Raw genomic sequence first — 19,597 nt, 5'->3', positions numbered from 1 at the left:
CGGAGTCAGGATGCAGCGGCTCAGTCAGAAGAGCAGTGAAATACACATGAGTCACTATTTGTCCTACTGTACTTTGTTTTGGTTTTTTTTCATAATCATTTTTTATTTTTTCCGTTCTAATCCAATGGCAGGTCGCGGTGGGGCGGCGCTGATCTCCGCAATTCGGGCACGGGAATCCGCTTTCAGTTCATATTAAAATTATTATTTTACAGTACAGTAGTTATTTGTAAAAAAATAAAATAAAATTGTTTTTACAGTACTTTTTATTTGTTAAACAAATGTTTGGGCCTGTAAAAGGTTTTGTTCTTTGGTTTCAATGTATTATGGAGTATTTCATTGTATAATAAATGTAAAAAAATAAAGGTTTCTACTTCGCGGATTTCGCCTATCGCGGGTGGTTGGGGACCACTGCTCTAGAGCACTGCGTTGATGTTTCCTTTTATATATATTTTTTTTAGAGTTCGAGCAGAAATCATCAGTTATTGATATTTTTACATGTTAAAGAAACTATCAAAGTTTTTCATTTGCCACTTACATATTAAATAAATCTTATGACACATTGTGATTGTTAACACATTGTTAATGATATGTTGTCAAATTTTTATTGATTTCATTTTTTCCACCTTTCACTTTAGGAATGTTTCAGGTGATGGCAGAGGTGAATATCTATTAACTACATTTACTTGAGTAACTTTTTGGGGGAAAAAATATTTTGGGAGCAGCTTTACCACATAGTTTTCACTTTTATTTAGCTACCCCTTACTTTATGAAAGAAAATTCAGGTAGGGCTTCATTTACTTGAGAATGAATGTTGAGTACTCTACCAAGGGTAACTTTCTCTGTACATATCTAATTTTATACATTTATAATGTATAAATCCCTATATTTATTGATTATAAATGTCTTTAGTACTATGTAGTATTAAAATTTTCCAGACAAAATATGAGGTTAGTGAAATTCATCAATACATAATGCTAGCTCCAATAATCAATAGTGTTAAAAATAAATTTCAGTCATATATTGCACAATACAAGTCTTTAGAAGCAGTGAATAAATATTAAAATTCAGGAACATCTCTTGAGAAGTGTGGGTGGCTCTTAAAAGAGCCGTTGGTTTGTAGTAAGAAGCTGGTAGATTTAACCGCCGAAGCCGTACAGAGTGCGGCCCTGCCTCTTTAGAGCGTATACCACATCCATGGCGGTCACGGTCTTCCTCTTGGCGTGCTCGGTGTAGGTGACGGCATCACGGATAACGTTCTCCAGGAAAACCTTGAGCACACCGCGGGTCTCCTCGTAGATGAGGCCGGAGATACGCTTAACTCCACCGCGGCGAGCCAGGCGGCGGATAGCGGGCTTAGTGATTCCCTGGATGTTATCGCGGAGAACTTTACGGTGACGCTTGGCGCCTCCTTTCCCGAGTCCTTTACCTCCCTTTCCGCGTCCACTCATAGTGCTTTAGTTGTATCACGATACTGACCGAAGAAGGCTGAACGTCTGGCTTTAAGTTTGTGCCACGGACGTAAGTGAAGACAGTCAAGCCGCCATATTTCTACTTCCGCCTCAAGATTACGCCAAAGAGCAGACACATTTCCACTCAATAAATATTAAATAATAAAAACAGAAAATGCGTAAGAACTAATCAAACTAAGAATTACAATGTCTAAATAAAATGGATTACTAGCTTTTTGTGAATAAATAAAAAAAATAATTTTATTCACATCATAGCCTATATACACTTCTTATGTACCATCAGGATTTACAAGTTAAATGTACAAACAAGTGTGCTGAAATTTATTTTATTACATTTTTTTGAGTTAACGATCTCAATCCTTTTGAGAGCTTTTTTAATTTTTTTTTTTTTTTAACAAATCCTAACTTTTTTGCCATCTCATGTTGTATAATGTTAAATCTCTTCAGGCTGTATTTGCAATCTAAAAATTATTTTGATACTCTCTAGTCCAATTAATGGATTTTACATATTTGGTTTACTTGGGTTCTGTCACATTAGCTTGAGAAGCGTTCCATTAACCCAATCTGGTGGATTTTAGACAAAGCATTGTTATGAAATTTTGACAAAATTCAGAAAGTTATACTTGTATATTCAGTGTTTTATGACATTTGATTTCAGGATATTTTGGGAATAGTTCAAATTTTCAGGAGATATTTAGTACTACATGTCTCACTACCTAAAAGAAGAAGAAAAACTTCATAGCATCCTTCTAATGTTGGCGAAAACAAACAATTTGTAATTTTGTAGCATAAATCATATGCATATGTTATGGCCTGTAGATACAAGTGAGGAGCTTGCTTTTGAGATAGATGTGGGTGGCTCTTAAAAGAGCCGTTGGGTTTGTAGTTTTGAAGCTGTCACGGTTTACTTGGCCTTGGCTGCTTTCTCGGTTTTCTTGGGCAGCAGGACAGCCTGGATGTTGGGGAGAACACCACCCTGAGCGATGGTGACTCCACCCAGCAGCTTGTTGAGCTCCTCGTCGTTGCGGACGGCCAGCTGCAGGTGACGGGGGATGATCCTGGTCTTCTTGTTATCGCGGGCAGCGTTTCCAGCCAGCTCCAGGATCTCAGCGGTCAGGTACTCGAGCACCGCCGCCAGATAGACTGGAGCTCCGGCGCCGACGCGCTCGGCGTAGTTTCCTTTCCTCAGCAGCCTGTGAACACGGCCCACTGGGAACTGGAGCCCCGCACGGGATGAGCGGGTCTTGGCCTTAGCTCTGGCTTTGCCTCCGGTCTTTCCACGTCCAGACATGTTCTTCTATGTTTTCTTTCTTTACAGATGAAGATAATCGTTCCAAGCTGATGTCAGCTATATATACAGAACGCTGCTGCTCACTCATTGGTCAGAGTGAGCGTTAGGAGGCTTGTCCAATCACAGTAGAGCTGGTGTCACTTTTCAGTTTGCACCACAAATTTCCACTTCCCGACACGGTCCCTTTCAAAATAAGGCGAACATTTCAAATTCAAATTTAGAAAAGATATGGTACAAACTCATTGTGGACAAATGGAAACAGTGGAACTTTTCTTTTTGGAATGTAAAAATTATACACATGAAAGCCTGGTATTAATTATACATTTAAATATGAATATAAGTAAGTTAGAAGTAAGGCAGCTACTTCAAAGGTAAGCTGGGGATGTAGTTTTTAGCAGCATTTTTATTTTTTTTAAGAAGAGCATGTATTATTAAATTTCCCTTGTGGATCAATAGAGTATTTTTGAATTTGAATCTGTATATCTCATCCATTCTCCAATCTTGAAGGTTGTAATGTGGCATGTACTGTATGGTTTGTTTTACAGTAAAACATACTGTAATTACTGTATGTTTTTGAAAACTACAGACATCTGTGAACTGTGTCTTGTTTAGTAGGCTGACATCTAATGTAGTCGGTTAAAGATCAATAAGTTCGGTGTGTTACAGTAAATTATATTAAATCACAACTGAGTCCTGAAAACTAACCTTTTATAAACTATGAGAGATTCTATTGAAAACTATTGCATAGTAAACTACAACGAACTTCTTTCAAATGAGCTAAATTTGAGTACATTGCAAAAGAATCTAATAAACTACAGTGACGTCACTAAAACTGCAGTAAATGTGTGTCAGCTATAGCAGAATACAACTATTTAAATTTTATTTTATCAGAATTGATCTCAGTAAATTACAGCATGGATCAGTAAGCTAGTTAATTTCAGTAAATGTTAATAAACCATAATTGAGTTCATTAATACTATGGTGCAATTCAGTAAATTACAATTAACATTTTTAAAATACAGCAGATTTGAATAAACAACAGAAAAGTAAGCTACTATACATTTAATGCACTGTAGAAGTAGTAATTCCAATAAATAACAATGATGTTCAGGGACTGAACAGTAGATTTGAGTTAACTAAAGCAGAATTAAATAAACTACGTAATAAATCAGAACTGTTTTCACTAAACTATAGAGTAGATCAGTAAACTACAGCAGAATGATGGCCCTCAGAGGTCAGCATCTCAGCATCCTGTCGGCCATCTTGTAGTGGGAGGACAGATTGATGCGGTGAGCTCCTTTTTTGTATTTTTTCCTGATTTCATTGATCTTTTAGATGCTTACTGGGATAAACTCTTTCTAAACCATCACAGGATGTGTTTCTGGGATGATATGAATCGCGCAGTGAAGAGAAACGGTGTGAAAAGAAGCTTTAAAACCAGCAGTTGGTTGGTTTTTGTTGTTGTTTTGAGGGAACTAGCTGACGGAGCCGCAGCAGGCCTCCCGTTCAATTACAGGGACAAAAACACAGTTTTCTCCCGCTCTGATCTTTTTCCTGTAGTCTACCTGTTGGAGCACAGTGAAACCGACCGTATCTCTGGGAATAATTACCTAAAAAATGCTTTCACGGTTCAGTTGTGGCTGGCTAGCTGGCTAGCTAACTCTTAGCTGTCATGCTAACAACCTAGCATTTTCTATGGATTTAGCTACAAGCTAACGGCGGCTAGCTGCAGCTTTGAGCATCGTTTAAAGCGTATACATTGACACGGTAAAACAGATTTTATACACACCAAACTAACAAACAAACTATCACGACGAATCGTAGTTATTTACTAATGCGTTTTTACTTGTAAACTGACTATTGTTGATGCTAGCGTTAGCCTACATCTCCTAGCTTCTTGCTACAGGCTTATAAACCGACCGACTCGCTTTCATAACTTATACTGGAGGACTATAATGAGGTTGTTCTGCAAACTGTCGTTCAAAGGAATTAAAATTTTACTTTAAGTAAGTCTGCATTTAACCTTTTTAGTTTTTGTAGATACATGATGTTTAACCAGCTGTGGTAAACAAAAGGAAATAGCGTCGATCGACGCTGCAACAAGGATTAGTATTTCACCTGCTTTATGGTTCCTTTTGTGTTTAAATATGTAGCCCAGGATGTGTTGGAAAAAAACGGTGTAATGTTTGTGCAGGTTAGACTGGTCATCACATTTAGATGAGCTTTGATCAAATCTGACATTAAAACATCTTATACTTAATTCAGGTGCAAGGAAAACTGAAAATAGATCCTGAATTATCAGGAACCTTTTCCACCTGTGAGATTACTTTGAGAGATTTAAAGTTATGAAGTTCTGTGTTTCTACAAGCCTGCATGTGAATGCAAGCTCTGGATGTGTGTGTATTCACCTACAATAGGAGAATTTGGAATAAGTGGATCAACAAGAAATTTTGTTTTAAATGTTTAAAAAAGTTAGTTAAAGAGTAAAAAATAAACTTGTGCATCCAAATTATTAAAGCAGGGATGTATTAAACATTTTGTCAGTTCCAGTTTTCTTGTATTGAATGATAAAGGTCTGATCTTTTGGACAAAAAGGTTTTCATATTAATCAGTTGAACTGTTTTAAATCCAGTTTGCACTGACTGTTTAAGTTAATTTTCTGCCTTCCAGTTGGTTTACACACATAATATGGAACGGTTTGGAGATTGTGATGTATACTCTGGATAAACAGCAATGTTCATTTTTCAGAGGAAGTTCTGAGCTGAACCTAAACTTACCTCAATAAACCACCTATCCTGCTTCCCAGATCACCAAATAAATACTTAACTGCAGGCTGAACTGATTTAACTTGAGTGACCAACTGCAGTTAGATATAATGATGGAGTCGCATTACCACGTTTCCATCAGAGCTGATCTTTTTGATCGAGAGATTTGATTGATTGGCTGCTGCTGCTTTTATCTGCATCCATCTCTGATCTAACCTGGTGATTTTCCAGAATCAGTCATACAGGTAGAGCGCTGCAAAAACTGAACCAGCTCTAAAAACTTACATTTCAGGAGCTTTAACTGCTTCTTATTTACCAAAGTAGTGAAATTATTACCTGCTTCTCACTTAGAAAATTATCAAACTAGAGCAGGACGATACACCTGAAAAACTTGTCATGATATAACAGTTTCATATCAGTCCATCAATAATTATAGATTTTTTTTTTAAATTTTATGTCAAACTGGTCATGTGACGCTTCCTGTTTTATCCAGTTTTCTCTAGACTTTTTTATTTTTAAGTAGTTATGAGTCACGGTGGTGAAACCTTAAACTGCTGCTGCGCAAATTACTCAGCAGGTTGTTGCCAGGTAACCGAAGAGTGAGTGAGTCAGTTGATGACACCATGGCTAGCCTAGCTAGCCAAGAGACATTGAGCGGCTAAAGTCTTTCTTCTGCCTACATCTCCCAGAATACTGTGCTGTTCTGGATTGGAGTTCAGTGAATATTTTATATGTTGAATTTTGAATATTCTATCAGCTGTATTACCTATTGACATTGATCAGGTGTTGATTGTGATATATATAGTTATTAATTTATTGTCCAGCTTCATTGATTTCATGAAAAGCAGCATTTTCCTTATTGCCCTGGAAAGAAACAGAGTTGTGCAGTAGTACATCTGACTGCAATATTCATGCAGAATTTTTCCACAGAGAAATGAACCTTTACTCAGCAAGTTCATTTTGTTCCTGAGTTCTGGGAAGAGAAAGATAAATCTCAGTCTGCATTATTCAGGCAGGAAGTTTTCTTCTTCACATCCTAATCTGATCAGAACATCTTTAGTCTCTCTGCAGGGAACCTTAAAGAAATGTGACTGGTCTGTTTTGTCATGAATCGGATGTGTGACCAGACGTTTGGATCCCAGTTTCCTGCATTCTGACCGTCTCTGATCGCTCCTCAGGTGACACGCGGAATGTTTGGTGCTACCAGGAAGAAGTTCATGGAGGGGGGGATCGAGAGCGAGTACTCTTCGGACGACTCCAGCCTCTACTACAACCACACGTCCATGTTCGCTCCTCACCGGGCCGACAAAGACGTAAGTCTCTGTTCTGCTTCAACGCTGAAAACCCAGTTAGCATGAGTTTGACAATATGAAGAAAAAGTCAATGCTCCATTCTAGCTGCTGTAGCTCTTTGCACCGTAGTTGTTTAGTGTTTTTTGTTGTTAAGTGGTGAACTTGTTTTTGTTCTTTGTTTCAGATGCTGTCGTCTTCCTCCTCATCCAGTCAGCTGTCGCAGCTGGGAGCCAGTTTATACGCCCCACAGAGTAAGATCAACACTCAGATCAGTTCAGCCTCTCCAGTGAGGGTCCAGTAGATCCAGCTGAGGTCCTCTGATACGGCTGGCTTTGGTTAAAGTTCATCACTGAAATATGTTGCTTCTTTCTGTCTCATCATCACAGATTTTCCATTTTCATTATCAGTAGTTCTCAAGTTTTTCTGAAAGTTTTTCACTGGTTTTCTTCAGATTTTAGCTACTTTTTCACTAAGCTTTTAGGTTTATAAAGTGATTATTTACTTAGCTTAAGGAGGAGCTCAGGAGAAATGAGGCTGGAGACCTAGCAGACCAGCAACCTATAGAGGGATTTATAAGCTCTGTGTGGTGAACATCGTCTGTCTGTAAAAAATATCATTAAAAACTCTAAAATTCTGGAAGCGATTATATCAAATTTACAACTTTTGCTCCTGTTTTCACTTTTTCTTCTGTGGGAAACTTTAGGCTCACAAACAGCTTTTTGTACCTTCACTCCAAATATGAAAGTTCTTTTTTTGTCAAGAAAACAAAATGTTTTTCTGTTTACCATCATAAAGACAAAGACTTCATAATCAATATTCAAGTGAGAATGCTTAAGATTGTGTTTTTCTTTAATATTCTGTCTTCTCTACGTTTTTCAACACTTAACTACTTCTGCATACTAAAACTTGGACACAGGTGTCAACTTTGAGGAATTATAAGCCACGGGTTTTATGGTATATCATATTTCAAAATGTTCATCTTATCCTGGAGAGTTCTACTACGTGTTTTGTTAATTTCAATTTTTTATCATTTTTTAAATGTTTTATCTTTTATACAAAATTGCTTTTTGACAGCTTATTACTTCTGCCTATTTGAACCTATAAACTCCATTCAACTTTTAAACTAATCACAAGGTATTAATCTATATTCAAATGATTCAGCTTTTTGATATCTTTTATTCTTTTTATAAAATCATAATTTTAGTTTAATGCGAGTTTTTGCCCAATGATTTAACCCAATGATGGAATTCTTCCACTGTAGTAACCGATGCTTTTTCAAGTTTACTCCTTTTTCACAAACGAAATGCTGCCGTTTGTAAATATTTCACTCTACAGAAATAATTTATGCATCAAAACGTAGCTACAGGCATTAGCGTTGAGGAAGTGTAAGCGTCATTGCTGAAGGTTTTACGGTTTTCTTTAAAACACTGCCTCAGCGCGGACATGTCACCCCGGCCTCCATGTGAAAAATCTTCAGCTCCGTCTTTCTCTTCAGCATCAGCAGATCTTCTGCTTGGCTCAGATCAGCATAAAACCTTTTAGTTTTATTCCCTGAGTTAAACACAGAAACTTCATCTTGTGTGTTTCCGTCTCTCCCCGCGGCTGCAGGTGCTCTGGGTTTCCCCATCCGTGGGATCAACAGCAGCGCGGCGCCGCAGCTCAGTCGAAGCTCGCTGACCCAACCCGCCGGCCAGCTCTCCAATCACACCAGTACTCCCAACTCCGGACCGCTGCACACGCCCTCGTCGCCCAACAGGTTTGCCCCCTCGTGTTTGTTTTTACTGTCATGTTTTGGGTTTTTTTATTTATTAGGTGTTCTGTTGTTTATAAAATAGCCTGAACTTTTAAAACGTTGAACTGATCCTTGTTGTTACAGTGAATTTATGGTTTTCATTTGGTTTCATGGTGGAGTAGAAACAGAAATTTATTATTATTTTGCTTTTTTCTTGAAAAATGAACCTAATTATTTGTTTCTTTACGTCTTTTAATGTATTTATAATATTACATTAAAAAAAGACTTAAATGGAAAAATCTGCACAAAGTACAAATTTTATTCAATTAATCGATTACTAAAATAATCCCTGGTTTTTCTAGCTCCTGTTTTATATTATGTTGACTATAGTGTAGATGCTGAAATAATAAACACAGAATCTGTTTCTTTAAACATCATGATGATGTTTTATTTGATGAAAGTGACGTATTCCCGACTCTTCCTTGTGCAGGGCCTCCATCATGCCCTTAACCAGCAGCCGCAGCGTTCTGAACCACAACCAGCAGGTGGGCGGTCCCACGGGGCAGACGGGCGGAGGAGAGCGAGGCGGCGGCGCAGGGCGGAGCGCAACCATGGGGAGTCCCAGCAGGTCGTCTCCCAGCATCATCGGCATGCCCAAACAGCAGCAGGCGCGATTCTCCTTCAACAGGTTCTCGTGACGCCATCATGATCTGAAATCCTCTCTGTTTGACTGGACTGGGTTCTCTAGAGACGTTACAACATTTTGTTTTCAGCTGATCTATAGAAACTCACACTGAATCAGAGCTGGTCACTTTTAAACTGATTAAAGCGTAAGTCGAGCGTAAAATCCTTTGTAGGTCTTTAATGTACAGCGATTCTGACTCCTTTATTTGTTCAATTAGTGATTCATTTATTGTTAAAGAGATAAAAATCATCTCATTATTTTCCCATGTTGGCAGAAGGTTTGGACACCACTGATCGAACTGAACTTCTGCTTATTATGAATGTAATTTTAACAGTTTCACACAGAAACCTGATTCTAGTTTTTATAAGACTTTGTATTTTCGAAACCACTTTAAAAACATTTTCCTGTCTGCAGAACATCTTCTGCTTTACTCTCTTTTCTTATTTTACTGTCTTTTCTACTGGCTGATTTTTTTTTTTCAATTAAGAAGTTCACCCTTTTTTTTTTCCAAAAGGAATCCAGGGTTCAACATGAGCAACTCCTTAACCAGCAACATTTTCAACGGCACAGGTACAAAAAATGAAACCTGGTAGATTAGATTTCAGTGTCAGGAATAAAAGTAAAAGTTGGTCGAAACGACATTTGAAGCCAGTTTGTTGTCTCTGTTTCTCCAGACGGCAGTGAGAATGTGACGGGGTTGGATCTGTCCGACTTCCCGGCGTTGGCGGACCGGAGCCGGAGAGACGGGAGTTCGAACCCGACCCCGCAGCTGAACCCGCTGGCCGGCCGGGCGCCCTACGGTAACACACAGACGATACAGAACATCCGTACGAGCATGCAGCTTTTTATTTCACTACTGCAAACTGTCAAATGACCTTTCCTGATTTCATTTGTGTTTCTGTCTTTCTGTAATTATTACATAAACGTAAAAATTTTATTGCATTTAATATTTATTGTTATGATGCTGTTCATGGGTTGTTTTAATATTCATATAGATGCTTGAAAACATTTAATTTCTGTAACAAAGTCCTTGAAAGTGTTTGATTTTAAACTGAACAGTTTTATAATAAAGTGAAATGTAACATCTGGAAAAAGTTATTTACAATTTAAATCAGATATTTACAAACACCTAATATATGACAGATTTTTCTTCTGACTTGAAGTTAAATCAGACTAAACTTTCCTTGTTAGAATGATCAAAATGATTAGTTTACTGCTGTAGAATGTTGAATAATATCACAAGACGTTATTAATAACAGTAATAAATGACGTTACATAATAGTAAATTGAAGCTATTTTTTAGTTAATTTATTTGATGTTGAAAAAGTTTGAGAAGTGAATTTTTCTGTGTGAAAAGTGAACGAGCCCTGCATATAGTTATGGATCAGTTTATGTTTTTATTATTCCCAGTTGGCATGGTAACCAAGCCATCCAGCGAACAGTCGCAGGACTTTTCGATCCATAATGAAGATTTCCCAGCTCTCCCCGGTCCAAACTACCAAACTAAAGATCCCAGCAGCAACAGCGACGACAAAACGGTCTGAACTCGTCAGTTAGGATGAGCTCACTGTTTCTCAGCTATTTCCTTTCTGAGTTCTTGCTCTCTGCCGTTTCCGAGCAGAACCTGAACTCGTCGGGAAAGGCGTCTTCGAGCGCCGACGGTCCCAAGTTCCCCGGCGATAAAAGCTCGGCTCCGAGCAACAACAACCAGCAGAAGAAAGGCATCCAGGTTCTTCCCGATGGTAAGAAACTCCTCATTCCTCCCCACCGAGCCGCTGCTGCAGTTCGTCTCCTCATTAACGCTGCGTCTCAGGCCGAGTGACCAACATTCCCATCGGCATGGTAACGGACCAGTTTGGAATGATCGGCTTGTTGACGTTCATCCGGGCGGCAGAGACGGATCCCGGCATGGTTCACCTAGCGCTGGGCTCAGACCTCACCACACTGGGCCTGAACCTCAACTCACCTGAGTAAGACGAGCTCACGCACACACACCCACACACACGCACACACACACACTCTAACAGAAGCAGAAAACTAAACTTTAACAGAAAGATTTGAGGGTTTCCCACCAACATTCAGTGTATTTAAGCGCCTTGTATCTTCCAGGCTGTGGTTCTGATCCGATTCTGTTTTAATCTGCTCTTATATTTCCTGCAGTTTGTTGGAAGTTGTTCTTCTTTTCTCTGGATTTTCTGTAGTTTCTGGTTCGCTCTGTTAGCCGATGGATGAAAATCAGTCAATTCAGTCGAAGGTTAGAAACCTGCCGGGATTTGCTTTAAAATTAGAAATATTGACATGTTAATCTGTCTTTAAATACAGAATGGATGGATTCATTCTTCTTCTTCTGGGAAATTCAAATGTATTATCAAAATGTTGTTTATAACCGAGTAAATATAAAGCAAGAGCACAGAAAATAGAAGAATTAAGAGCAAAATATGACAAATCACATTAAAACATTGCGGTCTTTGCTTTGTTACACACATATGGATTGTGTTTATTAATTATTTACAATTACAGGTGCATGCCACACTTCTCAGATTTTTATTTGTAAAATATCGACCAACTGGAGAAAATGAAACACTCTTTGCTTCCTGCTATGACTTTTATCTGACCGGCTGAACTGAGACGAAGTGGAGAAACGTTTAACAGATTTATAAAATATTTCTGCTAAATTGAAACTTCTGGTGTGACAGCAGGTGTGTGTGTGTGTGTGTGTTTCTGTCAGGAATCTGTATCCTAAGTTTGCGTCTCCGTGGGCGTCGGCGCCGTGTCGGCCGCAGGACATCGGTGAGTTTCCGTGACAACAAACTTATGAATACTGTAAATGTGCTCAAGTTAAAATTTAAAATATTTAACTAGCACTTTGTTCACTCAGCGTCTTGTTCAGTCTTTTTTTAGCACGTTTTAGTGTTTTTCTAGCTTTTTTCAGAATAAGTTCTGAAACCATAATTTGGTTCGTCTCTGCAGACTTTCACGTCCCGTCAGAGTATCTAACCAACATCCACATAAGGGACAAGGTACGCAGCAAAACGACTCTTATTCATTGTTTAAAACCAGTCAAAATGTCTTAGATTTGTATAATCTACATCATTATGACCGGTTTCCTTCTCTGTTTGCAGCTAGCAGCCATTAAGTTGTCTCGGTACGGTGAAGATCTGCTGTTTTATCTCTACTACATGAACGGAGGAGACCTGCTCCAGCTGCTGGCTGCAGTAGAACTGTAAGGCCGCCGTCCTCTGCTGGAATCCCGGCCGGCCCGCACGCTGTGAACTGACCAGCATGTCTGCCTTTCTGTGTCCAGTTTTAACCGGGACTGGCGGTATCATAAAGAGGAGCGGGTTTGGATAACGCGGGCCCCTGGGATGGAGCCCACGTTAAAGACCAACGCCTACGAAAGAGGGACCTACTACTTCTTCGATTGTCTCAACTGGAGGAAGGTTGCCAAGGTGAACCAGTAATTAGGTTTAAAGTAGTTCATATGTACTTCCAGGTTACCTGCAGTAAACTGGGTTAGTTTTTAAAGCTGGAATAATTTTACTTTATGATTACACAACATTCATTTTATTAGTTTACCATCTTTGTGTGCCTCAAATCTGTCTAAATATTTCATAACACTAAATCTTAGTGATATCTTTATATAACATTTGAAATAATATTTTACTATGCCAGTAACTTTTCCACTGTAACTAACCTAAATTTGGTTAAAAAATGTCCCCAGAATTTCTGTTTAAGTGCTGCAGGAGCAGTTAAAGGGGTTTCTATATAAGCTAAAAGGTTAGCTATGCTAACTTTAGAACAGTTCTGCTAACGCTAAAGCGCTACACCAAGATGGCATTTAGTGGAACCAAATGCTAAATCACTAAACCGTTAGAAAGACTTCAACCCTCGAGCGCCAACTTTATTTTGATGTTATAATTTAAATATCCTATAACAAACTTAGATTTTCCATTTAAACTGAAAGTTTGCAAAACAGCCAAGAAAAACGGTGCTTTAGAATTTATCCAGAAAAATGGTTTTAGGGGAAGCTAAGTTGCTAAATGTTTTCAAATATAGCAAAAATGATAAAGCATTGAACAAATGTATTCCATAATTATTAAACAACATTATTGTTAACCGCAGGTGCCTTTTATGGATTTGAATCAGAAAACGTTGAAAATGTAAATCTGCAACATCCAGCTGATCACACTGAAGATTTCTAGTTCAGCCTTTTACTGTTTCAGATCAACATGAGTCACGACTAAACTTGTCATAATAAGCAATAGATCAATTAATCGCATAATAAATTAAAGTGAGCTCCATAATTTGCATGTAAATTTGTTTAGTTTGTTTAGTTTACGGTTAAAGGGAAGCTGCCCTTTAAGATCACTGCAAACATTTGACACACAGTACAAAGTAGTTAGTTTGCTGGAGTTTTTGTTTGTTTTTTGTTTTTGCAAAAATGCTAACAGGCAAAACTTTTGCCTGTTTATTTTTTTTGTTCTGAGTCTATTGATTAGTATTTTTGAAGGGCAATTTTCTTCAAAATCCTTTTTTTTTGTAGAAATTAGATATTAGTTAACCTTTTAGAGGGTGAACATGCATTTTATTTATGTTTATCATATTCATTGAACATGGTTTAAAAACATCTACATTATCACTTGTATCACATTAATTTCTGGGGCAGTTTATGGTTATGATTCATAAAGTGTTTAATTTTTAACTCTGGCTCAGTGTGAATCTCACTGCAGCGTTTGATTCCTTGTTTTCAGGAGTTTCATCTTGAATATGACAAACTAGAAGAGCGACCTCATGTTCCCTCCACTTTCAACTACAATCCTGCCCAGCAGGCCTTCTGATTGGCTCTTCCTCCTTCCTGACTGCCTGCCATTGGCCCTCCTGGCTCATCAGTCCCGCCCCTGGAGGTTTTCCCGCCTCTGCCACTCACATGAATCTGGCCTGTAAGGACTCAGGACGGTGCCCACCTCTCTGACAGACTTCATCATTTTACCTTTTTCTCTTTTACGTTTGTCTTTTACCTCATTTCTGTTTTTATTTTATTCCCGCTTCTTCTCCATGACTTGTTTTGGCCTGGTGAGTGAAACAGACAGAGCTGGTAACAACTCAAACACTGACTGTTGTTTTCTAAAGAAGTTTTAACAGAGAAAACTGGGTTTACTCGCCCGTCAGGATGGAGAATTTTTCACTCTGTGGTGCAGAAGAAGCTGAAAATATTTTTCGTTTTTACCAGAATTACAGATCAGGACACGCATCACCACTCAGTGGGCAATCAGGAGACAAAATGCAATGTACATTGTAGCACTATTTCATAATAAAAGAGAAAATATACATATTTTTTCTGTTTTCTTGATGTTATGTAGAGAACTCAGAAACGCCACTTTAACTGGAACGGTTTGGTTTGTGTTTCCTGAAGTTTTTTTTTTTTTAGGAAACTCAGTTATTTACATCAAAACGACGTTTTTTATTGTCAACAAATCACAACCAAAAAACTAACATTTAAAACTCCTGACGTTTAAAAACAGTAAAGTCTTCATGAAGGTGTGTAGTTTTAAAGCAAATCTTAGTGTTTTCTAAGTTTTTTTGTTTTTTTTTAATAGATTTAAATAAAAAAAAACCTAAGATGTTTGAAATGGAAACAGGCAAAAACAACCAATAAAACAACAAAATGTTCAATTTAATATAAATAAGAATATTGATCATGAAGATTTTCTTTTCCTTTTTCATGGAGCAAATAAAAACTAAATAAATAAATTTTATAGTTAAATATAGGGAAACAAATAAACAAATCCACTTGTTTGTAAATATTTAAAGGCTCTAGATTCTGATTTGGGCAAAATAATTTATTACATTTCTCATCAAAATCCTTAACTTTTCTCTAAAAATCTGACCATCAACAATAATTTTCATATAATCAGATATTTCTGCTGGAGTAATCCCAGAGTTGGCTGAAGCCAGCAGCCATTTTGTAGCATTATTGAACATTTTATTTATCTGATATAAAAACAGCCAAAGAAATGTCAGACAGTAAAAACCTGCTCTGATTTTACTGTTAAACAGACAAGCTTAGAGTTTTTAAATGTTTATAATATTTATCTTCAAGTGAACTGAGTTGTTTGATGCAGGACAGACATTAGCTTCTCATGACCCGTTAATGGAGGCTCTAATGTCTCTTCTGGATGTTTTCCTGTTTCCTAACATCGCCTGTAAACCTGCAGCAGTCGTTTGGTTTTTATGATAAAATGTGGCAAAAATCAACAGAATCGTCTGGAAGTTTCAGTCAGAAATAAAAGCCGCTTAAAAACCTGATTTTAGAGAATATTTTAAATTTGTTTCAAGTGTGATTTTGTGCATTTGTTGACAGTAAAAAAAACAGCGTAGAACCTCTTACCTCTGTTTGTTTACCTATAAAGGAAGATTTTAGTTCAGATTGTTCTGGACTCAAATGGAAACGGCAGCCTTTCTTCAGGTCACAGTCAGCTCTGACCTTTACTTTCTTCTATTTTATCCAAGCATCCATGTTTGTTTTTCCATTCCTCTTTGTTTTTATTCCCCTGCTACATTCGTCCTCTTTCCCCCCAGAAGCTACTCTGACTTTTTGGTTTTCTTGCTGAAATCTCCATGATTGTGTTTTCCTGGTTTGGGACCATTTAATCTGAGGGAAGCGTGTCATTTTTACCTTTTAGAGCAGCTTTTTAGAGGTGCTAATTGAGGCGGATTTATTGTTGTTGGAGTCGGAGCAGCTGCTTCCACCTGCCATCCTGCTCAGCTAATTTACAGCTGGCTGTAATTAGTGGATGGAGACAAAAACCCAACTCAGACTGTCTGCAAGAAAACCAAACCAAACTCCTTCATTTTTTTACTTTACATTAAGTTACCTTAAACTCCCTCCAGGAGGCGCCACTGTGCCATCTGGGTGTATTCTGAATATATATTCGCGACACCAAGGCAGCAGAACGAAAGAAAGAGAAATTGGCCCCAAACAAGGAGACCCGGCCTCTGAATGATGCAATATGAGACTTCCTGTTATGTCGGTCGCCATGACAACAGCTTGGTCACGCCACAAGCAACAAGCCAAGGACACGCCCACAGACCCATGTGACTTGTCTGAGGAGATTTGATTGGAGGACTTAGCCGTTGGCTGTTTTATCAAATATGGCAGCTAGTGTTTTAATAGGAAAAAAAGAATAAAATAAATATTCTGGTAATGAAACTGAACGCAGAGTCCAGACTGTTTCTTTCTGGTTGTTTACTCACAATCATATTATTTGGCATTTTGTGTCAGTTTTCTGACATTTTGGTTCTTTCATTTTCAGTTTTTATTTTTGGTCATCCTTCAACAGTTTGGGTTTATTTTGGGCTTATTTCCTCCAGATGAAGAGGGAAATAGTTTTTCTGATATTTCATTTGTTTCTTTCAGTTTAATGTTTAAATAACATCAGATTTACCTCTGATGTTTTAAACTGGTTTGGTAGTTCTCCTGACTTCACGATTATCTGTGAGATTTTATTTGAACTTTTTCTGCTTTTTCATTCAGTTTCAATCCAGGAACCAATAACTCTTTATATATCTTGAGCCACTTTACTCTGGTATATTCAGGCTCTTATTTTGAAGGGATGAATAAATGTTGTACCTCTGAATTGGGGCCTTCAGGTTTTACTTTAGACCTGCAAATGTTACAAGATTTTATGTTTTTCAAGCATTTCCTTTATATTTATTTATTTTGTTTTTTGCAGAACATTTCTTATTTTTGAAGAAATAGACTTTATTGCTCTTTTTAGGTTTTAAAATAAAGAACAAACATACATTTTTTACTTGTGTAAGTTTTAAGTTGAAAACTACTTTCATCCCCATTTTATAACAAAAATAATGGATCTCAGTGTGATTCTGTCATGGAATATCAATTTATTACATAAAAAACTTAAACCAGTTTTTTTTAAATTATTATTATTAATTTTATATTTAAAACATTAGCTGATCCTTCATCATGATGTCTAGTTTTTTGCTCCAGCTCATTCTGGGGATCCTACAGGCGTTTCCATGGTGATATCTGTTCTGAATATTTGTTTGTTTGTTTGTTTTAACAGTGTCTCAACTTTAAAATCAGTTATTTTCTCTTTCAGTGAATCAGGATTAATTGATGACAGCTTGTCTATCAGCTCCATTTGTAATCTTTAAATACTTCCTGGACGTGCAGGACAGTGTTTGTCCACAGGAGGGCAGGATAACCGTAAAGAATGATAAACAGGCAGGAAATCATGCTCTGGAAAAGGTTTGCTTAGGACACTTTATTATTGCCTTTTATTTGAAAACTTTATAACATTTGTGATAACAGAACTCGTCTTGGCTGAATACATAAAGGTCCAAGTTGAATCAACAAGATTTTCTTCTATTCTTTCAGTTAATTGACTGATTTACTGCAGATTAATGTTTGATGAGTTAAGAAGGAGCCTTGATGGATTTCTATGATCGAGGATTTCAACCTAAAATGGATTTAAAACTAAATTTATATTATTTGCGATTTTGTATGTCCAGTGCTTCCAGGTTTCATTTAACAGGTTGAATAAGAAACAGCATGAAAAAAGTTTTAGCAAGATAATTAATGAGATATAAGCCTTGAATCATTCAACCAAAAACGCTGTTAGACTCTGAAAATTATCATCCATCCATCTATCCTTTTATTTATCATCATGTTATCCATGCATCTAAACAAAAGAGACAACCAACCAACCAAACATCCATTGTTTCTCCAGGTCGGGTTCTGCAGTTTCAGCGGTGATCCAGACCGGAAGTCTCTCTCTCCAGCCAGATCGTCCCTCCAGAGGGTCTGGGTTTCAAACCTTTAAAGGTCTCAGTCTCGTGTTTTGTTTTTGTTTTTATCATTTTGTTTCATAAATGGACCAGTGTTGGAAGTCTTTCAGAGTTTTGAATAAAACGAAATCTCTCAGTCTCTGCAGTTTCATGTCACCACCTGTAGAGGTCCTCATTTATCTTTTGAGGCTTCCCCAGCATCTGCCCAGTGTTTCCAGTCAGATTACCTCTTCAGGTTTCTGTCGGGACTCAGAGGTTTACGTCCTCTGGCTCAGAGAGCGAGTGATGATCTCGGAGTGTGAGCATTAAATATTTAACGTAGCAGACTTTACAGCAGCTGTTAAATTCAATCTGAGACCAACCAGTCGAATGTGGCGGATTTAATCAACTGTGAAAATGAGATGTTGAGTTCTGATCATTTATTTCAAATCTAACTTGTTCCTCCAACACGTGACGATGTAAAAATAATTTGCCTGTACAGAAGTTATGTAACCAACAAACCGATCTAAAAAAAAATGTATCAGGGTGAGAGTGGGCGAATGAAGCAAATTAAAACTTCACTTCAGTTAATTAGCTCATTTCTTTTTTTTATTGAAGCAACACAGACATCATTAGCTCACGCAGAGTGAGTCAGTTTCCCCTGCAGAGAAACAAGACATCCAACTTTAGATGCTCGAATCATTTCTTCTGTCTTAAATATTTTCACATTAGTTGCTGACGTCCAACCTTGACAGCAGCCTTCATCCCTTCATCGCCGAACAAAAAGCTGTTCTATGATCTCATTCTCTTGGTCATGATCCACGCAGGAAACCAACAAGTACACAGAGCTAGCTTTGGGTTAGCAATGCTGGATAATCCCGAAAATACCCCAAAGACGCCACCAAACTCCCACAGTCCCATCAGAAACAGTAAAGATCTAATCCACTGATCCTCAACCGGACGAAGGAATCCAAGACTCCTCATCAGCATCATAATAATCAGTTTTAATCAAACAAAACGTTATTCAGTATGAGTTCAAGAAGCTTCAGTTCTTGTGAATTAATGTGTGCGGGGCCATAACTTTCTCCAGCTGAACAGAAACAAAACTGAAGTTATTATCTTTGGATCTGAAGAGAAACGATCTACAGCCAGCATACAGCTTCAGTTATCACAGCTAGAAACTAGAGATTAGGCCTGAAATCTGGATCTGAACCTTCAGAGCCACATAAAGACAGTTACAAAGTCGGCCTTCTAACACCTGAAGAACATCTCCAGTATTACAGGACTAATGTCCCAGAAAGATCTAGAGAAATTCATCCATGAGTTTATCTTTAGTCGCATTGATTATTGCAACGGTGTCTTCTCAGGTTTCCAGATCCAGAACGCTGCAGTTGGAGTTCTGACTAAAACCAGGAGGATATAGCACATAGCATCTGTCAATATATTTGATGATAATTTTGATGAAGACTTGACAAAATGTAGTGTTTATTGCTTGTTTCATAATTGTACTATATTTGCTGCTTTTCTTCAACTTCTTCTAACAATCGAGGCGGAGCTTCCTGTTGTCCAAGTAAGT

The 19,597-nt window shown here is 37.8% G+C and overlaps 2 protein-coding genes across 3 annotated transcripts; one reads left to right on the top strand and one right to left on the bottom strand.

Moving 5' to 3' along the window:
• Nucleotides 1–1,911: 1,911 nt before the first annotated feature.
• Nucleotides 1,912–2,805, bottom strand: LOC116737081 (histone H2A). Its single transcript, XM_032590051.1, has one exon. It carries the CDS (start codon nt 2,758–2,760, stop codon nt 2,374–2,376), a length of 387 nt encoding a protein of 128 aa, XP_032445942.1. The 5' UTR covers nt 2,761–2,805; the 3' UTR covers nt 1,912–2,373.
• Nucleotides 2,806–3,960: 1,155 nt separating this feature from the next.
• On the top strand, nt 3,961–14,566 carry LOC116736856 (CCR4-NOT transcription complex subunit 2-like). Of its 2 annotated transcripts, none has more exons than XM_032589690.1 (15): nt 3,961–4,049; nt 6,704–6,838; nt 7,002–7,068; nt 8,426–8,573; nt 9,040–9,237; nt 9,749–9,804; nt 9,909–10,061; nt 10,645–10,772; nt 10,856–10,976; nt 11,048–11,204; nt 11,963–12,024; nt 12,205–12,254; nt 12,357–12,457; nt 12,539–12,683; nt 13,986–14,566. In XM_032589690.1, the coding sequence occupies exons 2-15, from the start codon at nt 6,716–6,718 to the stop codon at nt 14,070–14,072; spliced, it is 1,596 nt and encodes a 531-aa protein (XP_032445581.1). In that variant the 5' UTR covers nt 3,961–4,049; nt 6,704–6,715; the 3' UTR covers nt 14,073–14,566. The 2 variants fall into 2 exon arrangements, with proteins under 2 accessions (XP_032445581.1, XP_032445582.1); XM_032589691.1 differs by having other exon boundaries at nt 3,962–4,049; nt 9,909–10,034.
• Nucleotides 14,567–19,597: the final 5,031 nt, after the last annotated feature.

Source organism: Xiphophorus hellerii, chromosome 17 (assembly GCF_003331165.1).
Source record: "Xiphophorus hellerii strain 12219 chromosome 17, Xiphophorus_hellerii-4.1, whole genome shotgun sequence".
NCBI classification, from domain to species: Eukaryota; Metazoa; Chordata; class Actinopteri; order Cyprinodontiformes; family Poeciliidae; genus Xiphophorus; species Xiphophorus hellerii.
The sequence above is the reverse complement of the archived record's forward strand: the minus strand, read 5'-3'. Positions and strand labels throughout refer to the sequence as shown.